The sequence below is a fragment of the Lissotriton vulgaris genome, unplaced genomic scaffold (genome assembly GCF_964263255.1).
Source record: "Lissotriton vulgaris unplaced genomic scaffold, aLisVul1.2 SCAFFOLD_3467, whole genome shotgun sequence".
NCBI lineage: Eukaryota > Metazoa > Chordata > Amphibia > Caudata > Salamandridae > Lissotriton > Lissotriton vulgaris.
In genome coordinates, this window is record NW_028245642.1 from 74,049 (window position 1) to 88,634 (window position 14,586).

Below are 14,586 nucleotides of genomic sequence, written 5' to 3' on the forward strand. Positions count from 1 at the left end.
AAGTATTCTGATCACTGTCCGGTGAAGGTTGTTCTATCCGTCCCCGGGCTGCATAGACCGCGCCCACCTTGGCGTCTGTTTCCGACTGCTTTGCTTGACCCGGTGTTCAAGGAGGAACTTGGTATGGAGGTGGAGGCGTTCTTCCCTAGAAACAAGGGCTCTGTGGATAGCATTGAGGTCATTTGGGAAGCGTTCAAGGTTACGATCCGGGGTGTCACTATTTCTAAAAGTTGTGGAGTACTTCGTCTGATTGTTCGGACCCTCGAGAGCTTGGAAGCTGACTTGCGAGATTTAGAGCGCAGGATGCAGGCTGACTCGGATCCCGATCTTCTGGCACAGTTCCGTACTAAGCTCTCCGAGTACGAGGAGGAGGCTGCTAGAGAGGCTAAGCATAGGGGGAAATACTGGACGTCGAGGCGATACTGCGAAGGGGAGCGACCCGGTAAGGTCCTCGCTGCCCTTACTAGACATCCAAGACATGGGTCGGACGTGTTGGAACTGGTGTCGCCGGATGGTGCTCGCTGTCGAGACACTTCGGAGATTCAGCGTACTTTTATTGATCACTATGCACACCTCTACACGACACAGCAGACGGGTGAGACTCGGTACGGCGGCTTCCTCGATGAGTTGGCACTTTGTTGGTTATCGGATGGTCATCGGGAGTTCTTAGGCAGGCCCCTGGAGGTGGAGGAGGTCAGGAATGCCATCATGTCTCTCTCTAATGGGAAGGCCGCTGGTCTGGATGGCCTTCCTGCTGAATTTTATAAGTGTTATGTGGACACCATGGCCCCTGTGCTCCGTGAGGTTTTTGAGGAGTCCCTGGAGGAGGGACGTCTGCCGGGCTCCATGCGAGAGGTCGCCATCACGTCGCTGCTTAAGCCGGGTAAGGATCCGCTGGATGTGGGCTCCTATAGGCCCCTCTCATTGCTCAACTGCGATGTCAAAATTCTCGCGAAGGTCTTGGCAGTGCGACTAGCCGAGCTCATGCCCGTTATTGTATTGCCTGACCAGTCGGGATTTGTGCCCGGCCGTGCTACTTCCCACAATCTTCGCACCTTGTTTTCGCTTGTATCGACCATTGATCCCACTGTCCCGGTTGCCGCTATCTTTCTTGATGCCACTAAGGCGTTTGACTCTGTTGAGTTGGGCTATCTTATTGATGTTCTTTGTCGGATGGGTTTCCCCAGGATCTTCATCTCATGGGTTAAGCTCTTATATACTGATCCGATGGCGAGGGTAGTAGTGAATGGGGTGCTATCCCCCTCGTTCCCTCTTACGAGAGGGACCCGACAGGGATGCCCCCTCTCGCCCCTCTTGTTTGCTATTGCCATTGAGCCGCTGGCCTGTAGGATTCGTCAGTTTCATCAGCAGAGCGCCTTTAATTGTCTTCAGCGGTAGGTCAGTATTTCCCTATACGCCGATGATATTACACTCTATGTCAAGGACCCTGAGAACAACCTGAATTCGCTCTTACGAGAGCTGGTCGCTTTTGGAGGTGTCTCCGGTGTCCATATCAACTGGCGGAAATCTCAATTTTTCCCCCTCACTGCTGCGGTGGCCAGGTTTCCCCTTGACTACCCTCTGGAATGGTGTGATTCGGAGTTGCGATATCTCGGCTTAATTATGGTGTGGCCATTACTAAACTTGCGGATGATGTCACCAGGTGGATGTCTTTGCCTCTCTCCATGGCCGGTAGGGCGTCTCTTATCAAGATGGTGGTTCTGCCCCGCTTTCTTTATCTCTTTCAAAACCTCCCATATCATCCTGGTGCTTATTTCTTTCGCAGACTTCGTTCCGAGCTCCTGCGGTTGTTCTGGGGGGGCAAGCAGCCACGGGTGGCTTGGGCCACCCTTATGTTGCCTTATGCTGATGGCGGTTTCGACGTCCCTGACTTTGAACTATATTATCTCAGCGCTCAGGCGCATTATGCTTATCACTGGATGCGCCCCATGCCGTTCATGCCCCAGATTGCTGCTGAACATTGGGTCGCCCACCCGCTCCCACTTGAGGGGATGGTTTTGGGCAAGGTGTCAGATGTGGAAACGCCTCGCACAATGGTGACGTGCACGGTGGATGCCTGGAAACGGGTGGCTCAATTGCTGGGCGTTTCCTTTCTTTATTCGCCGGCCTTGCCTCTGTCTTATCATCCGGATTTGTCGCTGTTGTTGGAAACGGGGTTTCAGCGAATGTGCAGGCGGCTGGGTGTCCTCACGTGGGGCGACTTGTTTCATGAAGGTGCCTTCCGTACGCAGGCTCATTTCTTCGGTGCGGCTGCTTGCTCTCCTCTGGAACTGTTCTACTTTATCCGACTGCGGCAGGGCATGCGTGCTCTGCTACCAGACTACCCTTCGGAGCCTGGGGTTACCCTCCCCCTCCACGTGCTGTTGGTTTCAGATGGGCGACACCTGGTGTCGAAATTATACGGGGCTATTCGCAGACAGCGTTCGGTCCCGGCCAATCGGGTGCGCGAGCAGTGGGTTGCCGAGTTGGGTGCTCCTATTACAGACGAGCAGTGGAAGTACTGTTGTGGGCTTACGGCCAATGTTTCTTCTAGTTGTCGCCTTAAAATTATCCACTACAAGTTTGTGCAGAGGTACTATTATACCCCGGCGAGAAAACTACGTTTCACTTAGCGGAGGATGACAGGTGTGCTAGATGTCGGGCGGAAGGCGCTGACTTCCTGCATTTGGCTTGGAGCTGTGCGGGGGTGTTGGTATACTGGACTCAGGTTCATGAAGCCCTGCAGATTATGGCGGAGGATGGGGTGGCGTTTGACCCCTTAGTGATGTTACTGGGCTACTCTAAGGACGTACCTGCCTCTCACCGTAGATTTGTCGACGTGGCCCTGCTGCTGGCTAAGCGTAGGGTTGCTTGTTGCTGGGGTCGTGGTAGGGTGCCGCGCTTTCAGGATTGGGTGACTGACCTCATATACTGTCAGGATCAATACAATATCTATTCTGACCTCATGCCTGTCCGATGCAGACCAAAGGACTTTTGGAGTCCGCTCCAGGTGTACCTCCTAACCAGAGCTGTGCAGGACTCTGATTCTGAACCTGGGGACCGCGAAGGGATAGGTTGATGACAACATGATGGGCTGGGATTTTACACTACACCTGCTGATCTTCCAGTATCGGGGGGGGGGCTGAGCTGTCTCCTTTCCCTGCGAGCTATTGGGGGCTGCAGTCTCCCTTACGACTGGTGTATTACTGGGAATTGAGATCGTATCCCTGGGCGGCACCTTTATTTCATGTGTCCCTTATATCTGAGTCCCCTCTGCCTCATGTGCTCTCCGCTAACGGAATGTGTTTATACTGTATTGTCTTATTGGCTTGCCTGCCCATGCTGGATCATTGCTTCCTAATTTATACTGTACAATTCGCTGTTGATCCTTGTATTGACTGATGTCCTGCCCTGTACTTCCTTGTTTCTCCCTTTTCTTTGGCTCTGACGTACCATTGTAATGGCCATATGTGACTGTATGTTTTGTGTGTACACTTCCCTTGAACCTGCTTGTCTCCAAATAAAGGTTTAAAAAAAAAAAAATAATCAACATTCACCTCTTCACCGCTTTTTTTGTAATCTCTAAATAAAAGTATCTTATCCCTGCATGGTCTTCAACATTACATCATTTCAAACTTCTCACGGGAATGCCCGTCAACTATTCCTCAGCGATCTGCTCACATTTAGCTGTCTTTAAACTCACCCCTATCGAACACACCCTACTAGGCTTCTGCTCTTCAAGCATTGCAATTTGTGCATCCACCTACACATTATCACCTCATGTTCATCTTTTCCTAATCACACAGGACTCTTACTCAATATTTTCATTTTCCTCACCTTCACTGAAGCCAATCAGTTTGCAACTGTGTCTTACATCTGCGCCACACACACCCTTACCCGCTCTATCACCCTTTCACAATTCATCCCATTCTCTACTGCCAATCTGTCTCTATCACAACCGGCTCCACATCCTCCACTCCTCCAAGTCGCCATCACCTTACTCTACTTTCCTCAAACCTCTCACTCGCTAATCAGGGACATAAAAAAACTGATTAATAACTCCAGTGACCAACTCCAGCGCTCAAGAGAGAAATGGGAAAGGGACGGTATAGTCCTAGAATATGAGGACTGAAGAAAGGCAGTGGCCTCTCTACGGCAAGTGGTCATCTCAGCTAGGCTACGGCTCGTCCAGCTCAAACTTTTATATAGAGTGTACGTAACAGGGCCATGTCTGGTGAAAATGGGGAGAGCAGGGGACGGAGACTGCAGGAGACACTGTGGACATGAGGGAACCTTCATGCACATATTGTGGGAATGTGAACATATTCAAAGATATTGGCGCAAAAGACACAAAGTCCTCAGTGAGTTGCTCACACTTACTATTCGCCCAGAAGCGAAGAGATGTCTCCTGAATGTGTTGGAGTCCACAGACCTCAACAACAAACAAATCATATGGGTTACACTGGGTATTATGGTAGCTAAGAGGAACATCGCACAGCCATGGGGGGCCGCTCACCGCCAAAAATAACGGCCTGGAAAATGGACATGGATTGGTGCATGTTCAGGGAAAAGACTATCTACGTAGCTCGAGGATGACCCCAAAAATGGTTCTCCATCTGGAATGACTGGAATGTGTATCGAGGTAATGTCTGTACCCCCCCCCCCCAAACGTTCCCACACATGATGACCCTCTGTCGCCGTGAATGATGTAACAACTTACAAGTAATGACTCATGCACAGTTCAGAATGTTATTAGAATGAAATAAAGACTTATTTGCACCATGAACTACCTGATGATGTTGATTCTTAATGTTTAAGAAAGAGAATCAACAAAAAAAAAAAACTCACTTGCTAACTACCCTCCCTGACTACTGCACTGCTTCTCTGTCCTCCTAGAAAATGTACATTCTCATACTATCTACGTAGTAAGGTCTGGATTGTACAAGAATAAGTATCTAGGCCTATTCACAACAATCATATAAATCACAATACCTCGTCACGTACATATATTTGCAAATGAAGAGAAAATGTAAGGATACTACATACCGTGATTGGATGTCTTGTTACAAATTGAGCAGATTTCATCGGACTGCGGTTGAAGGAAACCCACAGTTGAACAGACTTTTGGTGGCTGCCCAAGAGATGCTGTGGAAAGACAACAAAAAATGTTAGTACTACACGTTAAATTACACAACATCTTAAGATGATGCTTTAATGCACTGCTATGAAACACTAGTCAGGGTTGTAGATCATGAGAACATTTAAAATGTGCAGAGTTGATTAAGCCGAAGTGACAGCTAGAAATCAATGAAGCAATCAAAGAAATAAAATGGAGGCACTTCGTCAAAATAAAAACATCAACCAAGGTGGCAGAGCAAAATGACAATGAGGGGTAGGTTTATCATGAGAAACCAATGATGGTCACTAGCATAATGGTCCAAATCAGGTTGGTTCCTTAAAGGCCTATCACCAGACTATTCCCCAGATGAGTGGGTATTCACTCTGTACCATACAACCAGGCCCGGATTGGGACAAAAAATAGGGTCGGGCACGAAAATAAAAGTGGCCTCCACTAGCAAAAGTACGGGAGACTGCATGTATTTGTGTTTGCTGTAGGCAATGCATGTAGTAATGCAAACACAAGGAGATGAAGGACGCAGGGCTGAAATTTTTTTAGACACTCACGCCCAGCAAATCAGTCTTGACCCTGTGTCTGATGGGAACAGTCCAGACCTAACTGCCAAGCCAGGCCTTCCCTGGACCGGAAACAAGCATCCTGGGACTGATTTCAGGGTAACACCCCTCATCAGCCAGGCTAGCTTGAATCCAGTGGCAAAGGGAGCGAGGGACCCACGACTGGGTATACCCTGCCAACTTAGGGCGAACAAAGCAAACACAGGAAGATGATAAACGGAGCGCTGAAACTTTTCAGAAACTCACCCCACTCAAAGATCTGGGTTGAATCCATTATCGTTCTTTAGCTCACTTTGCCACCCCAGTTTTGACCCAGCTATATGCAAATCAGTCTTGACCCTGTGTCTCATGGGAAAAGTCCAGACCAAACTGCCAAGCAGGTCTTCCTTGGACCGGAAACAGGCATCCTGCTTTGTGTTCTAAATCAGTTTGGACTCTTTTACAAATAAACTACTTGTTTAGCATGCCCTGGTCCACAGATGAGGACAACTAAGGGGCTGTTGAGATATCCTTTGCATACAGGTGTTTTAGCTTAAGGATCTTCATCCCCCAGATAATTTAAGAATATTGGCATTATCTGGTCAATTAGTCAACTTTGTATGAAACCTCTTTTAGAAGTGCCTGCAGAGCTAAGAGCATTCTTGTTGATTGCAATGAAAAAACAGAGTTGGTATGAAATGTAAAGGCATCTGGTTATAGAAAAGCACGATGGAGCATGAAACTAGTAGACTACTGAATCGGCTACTCTATATGGTGTGATCACTTATATTTACTGTTCACCTACCAATGTTTTTGTAGCAAATAGGTACTTTTCTCGTATCTGAAAGTCATCAACATCCTCGATGATGATGTCTTTATTTTCCCATGACTGAAAGAAGTCTGTACTCCGTATTACTGTGGAGGTGCCGCTTGGTTCGTGACGCTCCACATAGATTGTGTTAGGCTTATCGTATGGCTCAACACCCCTGAAAAAGATCACAGCTGTATTAGTTGTTGATTAGATAATTCAGTTTAAGTGGATGCAACTTTGACTTTACCTATTTAAGGACAAACTATTGTAGCACACACAATTAGAGTGGAGTACGGCTAGCACAAACACTATTCTTAAATGTTGATTTCTACATTAATATCAATCCCCTCAATCAACAGCATATGGGGCTGCACGGCAAAATGGTTCCAGGGAACCAAAATAAAGGTGAATTTAAGGAGCCCTCAGGCCTCCTTTCGTTTGAGTATTTGCTGACAGCTCAGCGGTCTGGAGCCTAATGCCTATACAAATGTAATGGGGGGGATACATAGTCACACACACCTTGTTATCACTTCACAAGTCCTTAAGAGAGGAAGATATATGCATTCACTGTAAGAATGTCAGATGTGTTGGTCTGTCGCAATATTTACTCGAATAACAATTTAAACACCACTCATAGGTTTTATTTCTTTTATAGTGCTACTCATCTTAATGCAGGGGGCCAGAGCACTTTACATCACATGTAAACTTTAGACATTGACAATAAATCACATCAATGTACAGGATGTGTTGCATAGGACTGTGAGGGTTACAAGGTGCAGGGATCACATCTCCTTCATAGCTCACTGTGCTATATTAGATGGATTACAATTTATGAACCGCAATTAAAAAAAACATCTCTGTGTTAAAAGCAGTAACCCACTTCCCCATCTACATTAAATGATAATCTGTCATTTGCGTTTACATGATGTGCTCCACAGGAAACATATTTACCATGTATGCTACTGTGATTCAAAACCGCGTCTAGGCAAAACATAGAACTCTCCCGCAAACATGTTAACCTCCACAGCTATTTTACCATTATTATTTCTCTGAGATTTACTGAGCACACAAAGATCTTTGCAGCAGGTGCCTTAACCCCATAAAGTATTTTAAAATGCAGACGTTGCAACCAATTAAGTAGAACAGATATACTGCAGCATTTCTCCTTGTTGCCAATTTCTTTGTGGCAGAGTTAAAAAAAAAATTATAAATTGAGGCACAGAGTTTGTGGTGATTTGCATCACTTTTTAGGCACAACCATCTCATTTGTTAAATATTGTAATGAACTCAAATGTACTCATGACAGCCTGCTAAACATATAAGTGAGGTCTTAAGATCTGATGTCACTTCTTGGGATGTTACTTCCTGCCATGTCATGGGTTGTTTTCACACTTCCTGTGATGCCACATGCTGTGATGTAATGTGCAGTGATGTCATGTGTTGTGATGTCACTTGAATGCTGGCTAACTTGGTTAGTCCCCCCACTTCTTTTTTTAGGGCGAGCCTGGCAGCGTGCATGAGCTATCTGCAAAACATGTTGTATTTTCTAAAAGGGCTTTGATCCTGCCTGCTGCTTCCCATAGGTTGACTCCAGCGTCGCTCTTCTTTGCTGGCTCCTGATTGGTTTGTGCACCCGATACATCACTTCAATCTGTAGCTGAGGAGCATTGCTCAACTACAGATTAATTCCCCTTAACTAGTGATCACCAGCTTTGATGAGGTACCATTTCTTCTACCCCCCTCCAATTCCCCATGCCCTAGAGCAGGGGTACTCATAGTACGGCCCGCGGGCCAGTGGCGGCCCGGCAAGCCTTCCCTGGCGGCCCGCGGACCTTTCAGACATCGTACCCGAGTTTTTTTTAATTTTATTAAAGGCTGTCTGCAACCAGAGCTCGACTCAGAGACTCTGTTGCCTGTGGGGGCCGGGCGATTTCCGCCGTAGTCAGAGTGGGGCTGCAGGAGCGCTGTGAGGCGAAAAGAGCCTCATTAACATGCTAATGGTCTTTTGAAGACCTGTGAAATGCTTGGGTGCGGCTGTGTGCGCGCGCCTGGAAGCTGTCACAGGGGGAGGGGGGTGGGGGGGGGAGAGACAAACAGGCAGGGTCACGAGAAGGAGGCAGTCAGAGAAAAGGTGGAGTATGGGGTGATAGCAGGTGCGGGAGGGGGGTCCCGAGTTTACACCCGCCTCACTTCATAGCCTAGAGACCACGTGGCTAGCTTCGTGAAGCTGTAGAAGTCCTCAGCCTTCCAGATGCCCCCAGTTGGTCCCTGTTAAAGTTCGTTCGCTTTATTTAATGGTGAACTATGTGTGCGCCTCTATTTCCTTAGAATATGTTCATATCTCAGATGGGTTTCAGTAATGTTGCACGAATCTTGCATAACCGCACTGCAAGCCCGGTCACCTCAAGGTGAGTTCAGGGTGTGGGTGACTGTTCATGACTGGGCATGATTGAGAACTGCAGCTGAGGCTGAAGGCAGTTCGACTTTCTGACAGAGACTCGCATAACGGTGTTCTAAATAAATGCTCATCCAATCCTTGGCCTCTCTGCTGGGCGCCCAGAACGATGGCCACATGTGGGCCAATTGTAATGGCGATTCTATGGGAAAGTGTATGGTGGTATGCAGCTGTCAAAATAGGGACAGTGCCAATGGAAAAGAAAATGTGGGGCGTGTGAGAGGCGATGTTGAGGAGGAGGAGTTATAAGGAAGGATGTGTAGGAGAGAGTGAAAGACAGTGGTGCAGATGGCGTGAAATATGTGGATGGAGAGACTTCAAAAAGATGAGTGGAGCACAGGTTGTACGTGATTGACAGAGAGGGGGCCTGCAGCAGGAAGTGATGTGACAGGAAGAAAGTGAGTTACTCCTTCATGTGACATAGAACAAAAATCTGTGCTAACAAGCATTGGTACAGGTAATGGATCGGGCATGTTTTAGGTTTTTGTGTTACCTGAAGTATGATGGTTTTATAAGCACTACCAGACATCACACATAAAGGTGCCTTGAATACTTGTCAGGTGGCATGCCGAGTTTAGGTCCCGTTTAGGCCCAACCCATAATTTTCCCAAGATTTCCTAGTTACACCTAAATACCCGTTTTGGAGACACCACCACCTTTTCCATCCACTAAAGCACTGACATGGGAGATCGGGTCCCGAGAGAGCAGCTTGTGTGTTTTTGGGGGAGAGGTGAGGGTGAGAGAAGGAACGCATCTTTCAACAAGTTTAAAAACAAGCTATTAGCCTTGCGCCACTGCCAGTGATTGCTTGTGTTTTAAGGATTAAACACAGACAAAACCATATGAAAAATGAATTCCATTACGAGGGAGGGAGGGAGAGCGAGGGAGGGAGAGCGAGGGAGGGAGAGCGAGGGGGGAGGGAGAGCGAGGGAGGGAGAGCGAGGGGGGAGGGAGAGCGAGGGAGGGAAGGAGAGCGAGGGAGGGAGGGAAGGAGAGCGAGGGAGGGAAGGAGAGCGAGGGAGGGAAAGGAAGGCAGACAGAGGGAGGGAGACAGAGGGAGGAAAGGGGAGGGAGAGGGAGGGAGAGCGAGAGGGAGGGAGAGAGAGGGAGAGGGAAAGGGAGGCAGGGAAAGGGAGGGAGAGCGAGGGAGAGGGAGGGAGGGAGACAGAGAGACGGAGGGAGACAGAGGGACGGAGACAGGGGGAGAGAGGGAGGGAGGTAGACAGAGGGAGGGAGGGAGTCAGAGTGAGTGAGACAGGAAGAGAGGGAGTGAGAGTAAGAGCAAGTGAGACAGAGGGAGAGATGGAAAGATGGAGACAGAGGGAGAGATGGAGACAGAGGGAGTGAGAGGGAGTGATAGAGTCAGAGGGAGACAGAGTCAGAGGGAGACAGAGAGGGAGAGGGAGACAGAGAGGGAGGGAGAGAGGGAGGGAAGGAGAGAGAGAGAGAGAGAGAGGGGGAGTGAGAGGGAGAGGGAGAGAGATGTGTGTCTATGCTGGGTCTGGTGGCTCAGTAGACGAAGGCGTCCGCTGCAGGGACCTATGATCAACCTCATGGTCACAGTTTTTTTGTTGCTCTAGCCCCGCCCCTTCCCCACTGACCCCGCCCCCACCGGTGCGGCCCTCGGACACAAACCACACTGTAAATTTGGCCCCCGAGAGAAAGTTTGTGAGTACCCATGCCCTAGAGCTTTATTCATAGGTTCGCTCTCAGCCGCTTCATGACCGTGCTACTTTAACACACAGCATGGCGACCACTTGTTCTAAATTGGGATAAGCAGACAAGCACTTCCCACTAGTGCTCATGGTCAGTTTTCATATTTAGTGTGTTTTAATATGCAGCTACCTACCGCACGGCACCTGCCTAATTTTTTTGTGATTCGGACCGTGCGTATCCAGACAGACAATTCCAGCGGTCCAAATATACAAGCACACGTGAAGCAGTGTCCTTTTCCGGCACATGCGCAATGTGATCCTCCTTTCAGTTACTCGACTCGAGTAAGAGGTCATCTTTTCAATTTTTCCCCATATTATCCTGAGCTGAGGTCACGTGGTGCATCTCACTGTTGCGATTCCTTTTGGCCATTTAAGTCAAGCCATCACAAATCCATGACAAACACATCTTTGTTGACATCCCTCTAACGTTTAGCGATGGAGCAATGACTTTCCAAGAAATAGGAATCCGTGGGAGAGGCTAGGGATTTGTATATACTGTTATATTATTACTTGACTTACACAAATGTATCGGTAGCATTCACATTTTGCTCTGAATGTTGACCCTTTGTCCCGAATCTTTACAGTCCCTGCCCAGAAGGTGCCTCTATGGCAGGTGGTCCCCTAGCAAAGTAGCCAAAGGCAATCACTTACCAGGAAAAGGATTTAACGTGCTCTTGAACCATAATCCAAGTTTGCCCAAAATCCTCCGACTTCCAGAGCTGTAATTAAGACAGTACACAAATAAATTAGAGGTATTGTCTTGAACAAATGCAGGGACTGATTGATTTGTGTTAGGAATGTAACTTTCCGGACTAATTTCCATACCACCACAGCCTGCATGTTTGCCTATTTCTACATTAATTGCTACTGTAACCTGATAAATTTATCATAACATTATTGCAGTATGAATTACATATATAACTGTGAGACCAAAACATGTAAACTGACTTATGAAGAAAATCAAAAATACAGACTTAGGGTTTGGTACTCTAATTTAATTTTGGGAATTAAGTACAGAGATCATTGAGGCTTATTTTAGAGGAATCTAATGACAGAGCTTTCTTACCTGTTTATTTGGGCCAGATTTGTCAATCCCCAGGACAAGATTGTGGTTTGTATTGTGCAAGAGCAGGTCTGTTGGTTTGAAAGGAACAGAGAAGCCGCGAACATTAGTGCAGAAATCGAACGAGATCCACAGGTACTGGGCAACGGCATCCACAAAGATGTACTAGTGAAGAAGAAAAGAGCAATATTAAACGTAGCAGAGCCAAGGGTCTCGCTTGGCTCCAAGACCCCATAGGTGAGTGAACAAATGAAAATGTTTTCTATCAAGAAAGTTAAATATAGGCACAAACGTAAAAATTTGGCAACATCAATTCAAATTTCAAAAGTGTGTACTTCTTCAACACATGTATTCTTTTCACCTTAGTACATCAGACTGCATAACTACATTTTGAGACATTCATTACAAGTGATCATTTATGAACATCAACTTAAGATCATTTCTCCCTTTCGTCTTATAATAATGCCATTATGAACTAAAAGGCTAGTCAGTTACTATGTGCACTAGAGTCTTACTGTATATAGTGAGTGAGAAGCCAAGATATTGTAAGGAGCACACTCCTCTTGGAAGATTGCTGTCTACTTGGGCCATGCCTGAAATTTGACTGGAGGCGCTACGATTACTCACGGAGGTGGTGTACATGTTATTTTGAGGATTGATTCTTTATTATGAGATTATGATTGGACTATTGCACACAATACTGGAACGGATTGGCTGTTTCTGGCACATTTCACATACATTTTTCTACGATATATATCTGATGCATACAAATTTGCCCTGAAGAAGTCTGTGGATCATTCCACGTAGACGAAACACGTGTTGGCTAGGAGTCAAACTTCTGTTGATGACTTGTGCATGAAAATAAAGAACAGAAGAAAATTCTGTGGAGATAAATTTGTGTGGACTTTTCTGATTATTATGGACTTGCTTTGCTCAGGATATTAACTCTTTGTTTCATTTTATGTGTGGACCCTTTGCCTACGCAGCTGGTACCGGTGGGTGGCCGCTATCTATATCCTTGAGCAGTCGTATGTGATTATTGGTACTTTACACGACTCAGCGCAATTTATACCCTTCCACCTTTTTCGCTCCATTGTCTTACTATGTATAGTCTAGAACATTAAACACAAATGGCTTTTGTACAGATCACATCCTGAACTCTGGTATTTCAAGGTGCTCTTGTAAGCAAAAGTGAAGGAAAAAAGAGATATGTTGAAATAAAATATTGGCTTAGGGTCACACAATTTGGTCAAGCAAGTAATTCCCATTGTGCAATTAACCAATAGCTAGGTAACTCTTTCCCTCGCCGGTCACTCAACGGTGAATGCTTTGTCTTTTATTCTTGGCCTATTGGGTTAAAGTGTTGAAGGTAGACATAAGACACATATAAGCTTGGCTCGAAGGTCCAAGAGGACTTTGAGATGAGCCAGGACCAGACATTTGACTCAAGCCTGGCGTGAACCTTCTGCGGCTTACCCACCTCTAAACAACATCAGCTTCAGTCGGCACGGTCTTATGTGTGGGCTCCAGCCAGGAACGTGCATAAACATTTACTTAAAACAATTCCTTCCATCACATATTGTGTCAGTGGTGTAAATTCCATTAGTGGACATATACAGAAAATACTGCGACTCTTTATGAACTTTTAAACTGAACTTCCAAGCGGAGTAAAATTTACTTTTTTAGGTCGAGCATTCAAGACCTCTTGTATATACTTTAGTATATAGTTATATGTGTATGTACTTTGTTAGGTCAAGCATTCAAGACCTCTTGTGTATACTTTAGTATATATTTATATGTGTATGTACTTTGTGGGCTCTGGAGATCGTCCCTAGGACTTTTCTTCTGCATAGGGACTTTTTCTTCTGTTCAACTGCCTCTATTTAACTGTCTTGATAGAAAACAACCAGTATTTATTTGGTAGATTTATTTACAGTAGAGGTCAGTAAAATGCCAGAATTGCTTACTGCTTGTTCAACTGCCTCTATTTAACTGCCTTGATAGAAAACGACCAGTAGAGGTCAGTAAAATACCAGAATTGCTTTCTGCTGAGGGACTTTCTTTGTTTTAATTTTTCTGGCTAGTATTTCCAAAACTTTCTTGATAGAAAACGAACAGCAGAGGCCAGTAAAATACCAGAATCACTTTAGCATTCTCTAGATTTCAGTCCATAAAAATGTTCTTCGACGAGCACTCAGACAATAATATTTTTTTCAAATCTTGTATTTTAAGTGATATGACCGCCAAAGACCCTGATTTTATATTAAAAACAGAGCTTTAAACTATAACATTTTCCTGCTGAAAGGCAATATTTCTCTCCATGTGTTCCCATACCTGGTGTGTCAAGCAATTTGGTGCTTACTTTCCCTCCATGCTAAAGAACAGCAGATGCTTCGGGACCCAGCCAACGTGCTGCATAGCTAAATACATATAAAGTCCCAAAGTCGAGACTGATTGCATCGTAAATGCTTGTCTTTACAATGCACTGTTATCCACAATCTTAATTGTAGCCGTATGTTATCTGTGTATACCAAATCAGACAATTTGAAAGATGGAAATATTTCAAAAAATACAAATGAAGCTGCCGAAAACAAACTCAATCATCTCTTATATAAATAGGTTCCGAGTTTAGATTATCTACAATCTCCATTTATGGTTTCTGCTGTAAAATTGGGTTAACGGGCAGAATGACCGGACGCATGGCACTCACAAAAACTATTCAATTTGAGTGCTAGTATTTCCAAAAATACAGTCAGGTCCATAAAAAACGATATGAGACTGTGACAACCAATGAACGTGCATCTGTCAAATGTATAATAAAGCTCACATTTATCAAATATTAATTTTAAAAGGTGCTGCAGTAGCACTA

At 45.8% G+C, this 14,586-nt stretch overlaps 1 protein-coding gene across 1 annotated transcript in view; it reads right to left on the reverse strand.

Moving 5' to 3' along the window:
* Positions 1 to 14,586, reverse strand: part of LOC147666329 (sortilin-related receptor-like) — a gene marked incomplete at its 3' end in the record, with an annotated part of 215,830 nt that overhangs the window by 68,099 nt on the left and 133,145 nt on the right. The window contains exons 4-7 of the mRNA XM_086949128.1: positions 11,721 to 11,882; positions 11,306 to 11,373; positions 6,479 to 6,659; positions 5,047 to 5,145 (exon numbers count right to left, since the gene is read on the reverse strand). Coding sequence (XP_086805254.1) covers positions 5,047 to 5,145; positions 6,479 to 6,659; positions 11,306 to 11,373; positions 11,721 to 11,882 — 510 coding nt within the window. The remainder of the gene's footprint in view (positions 1 to 5,046; positions 5,146 to 6,478; positions 6,660 to 11,305; positions 11,374 to 11,720; positions 11,883 to 14,586) is intronic.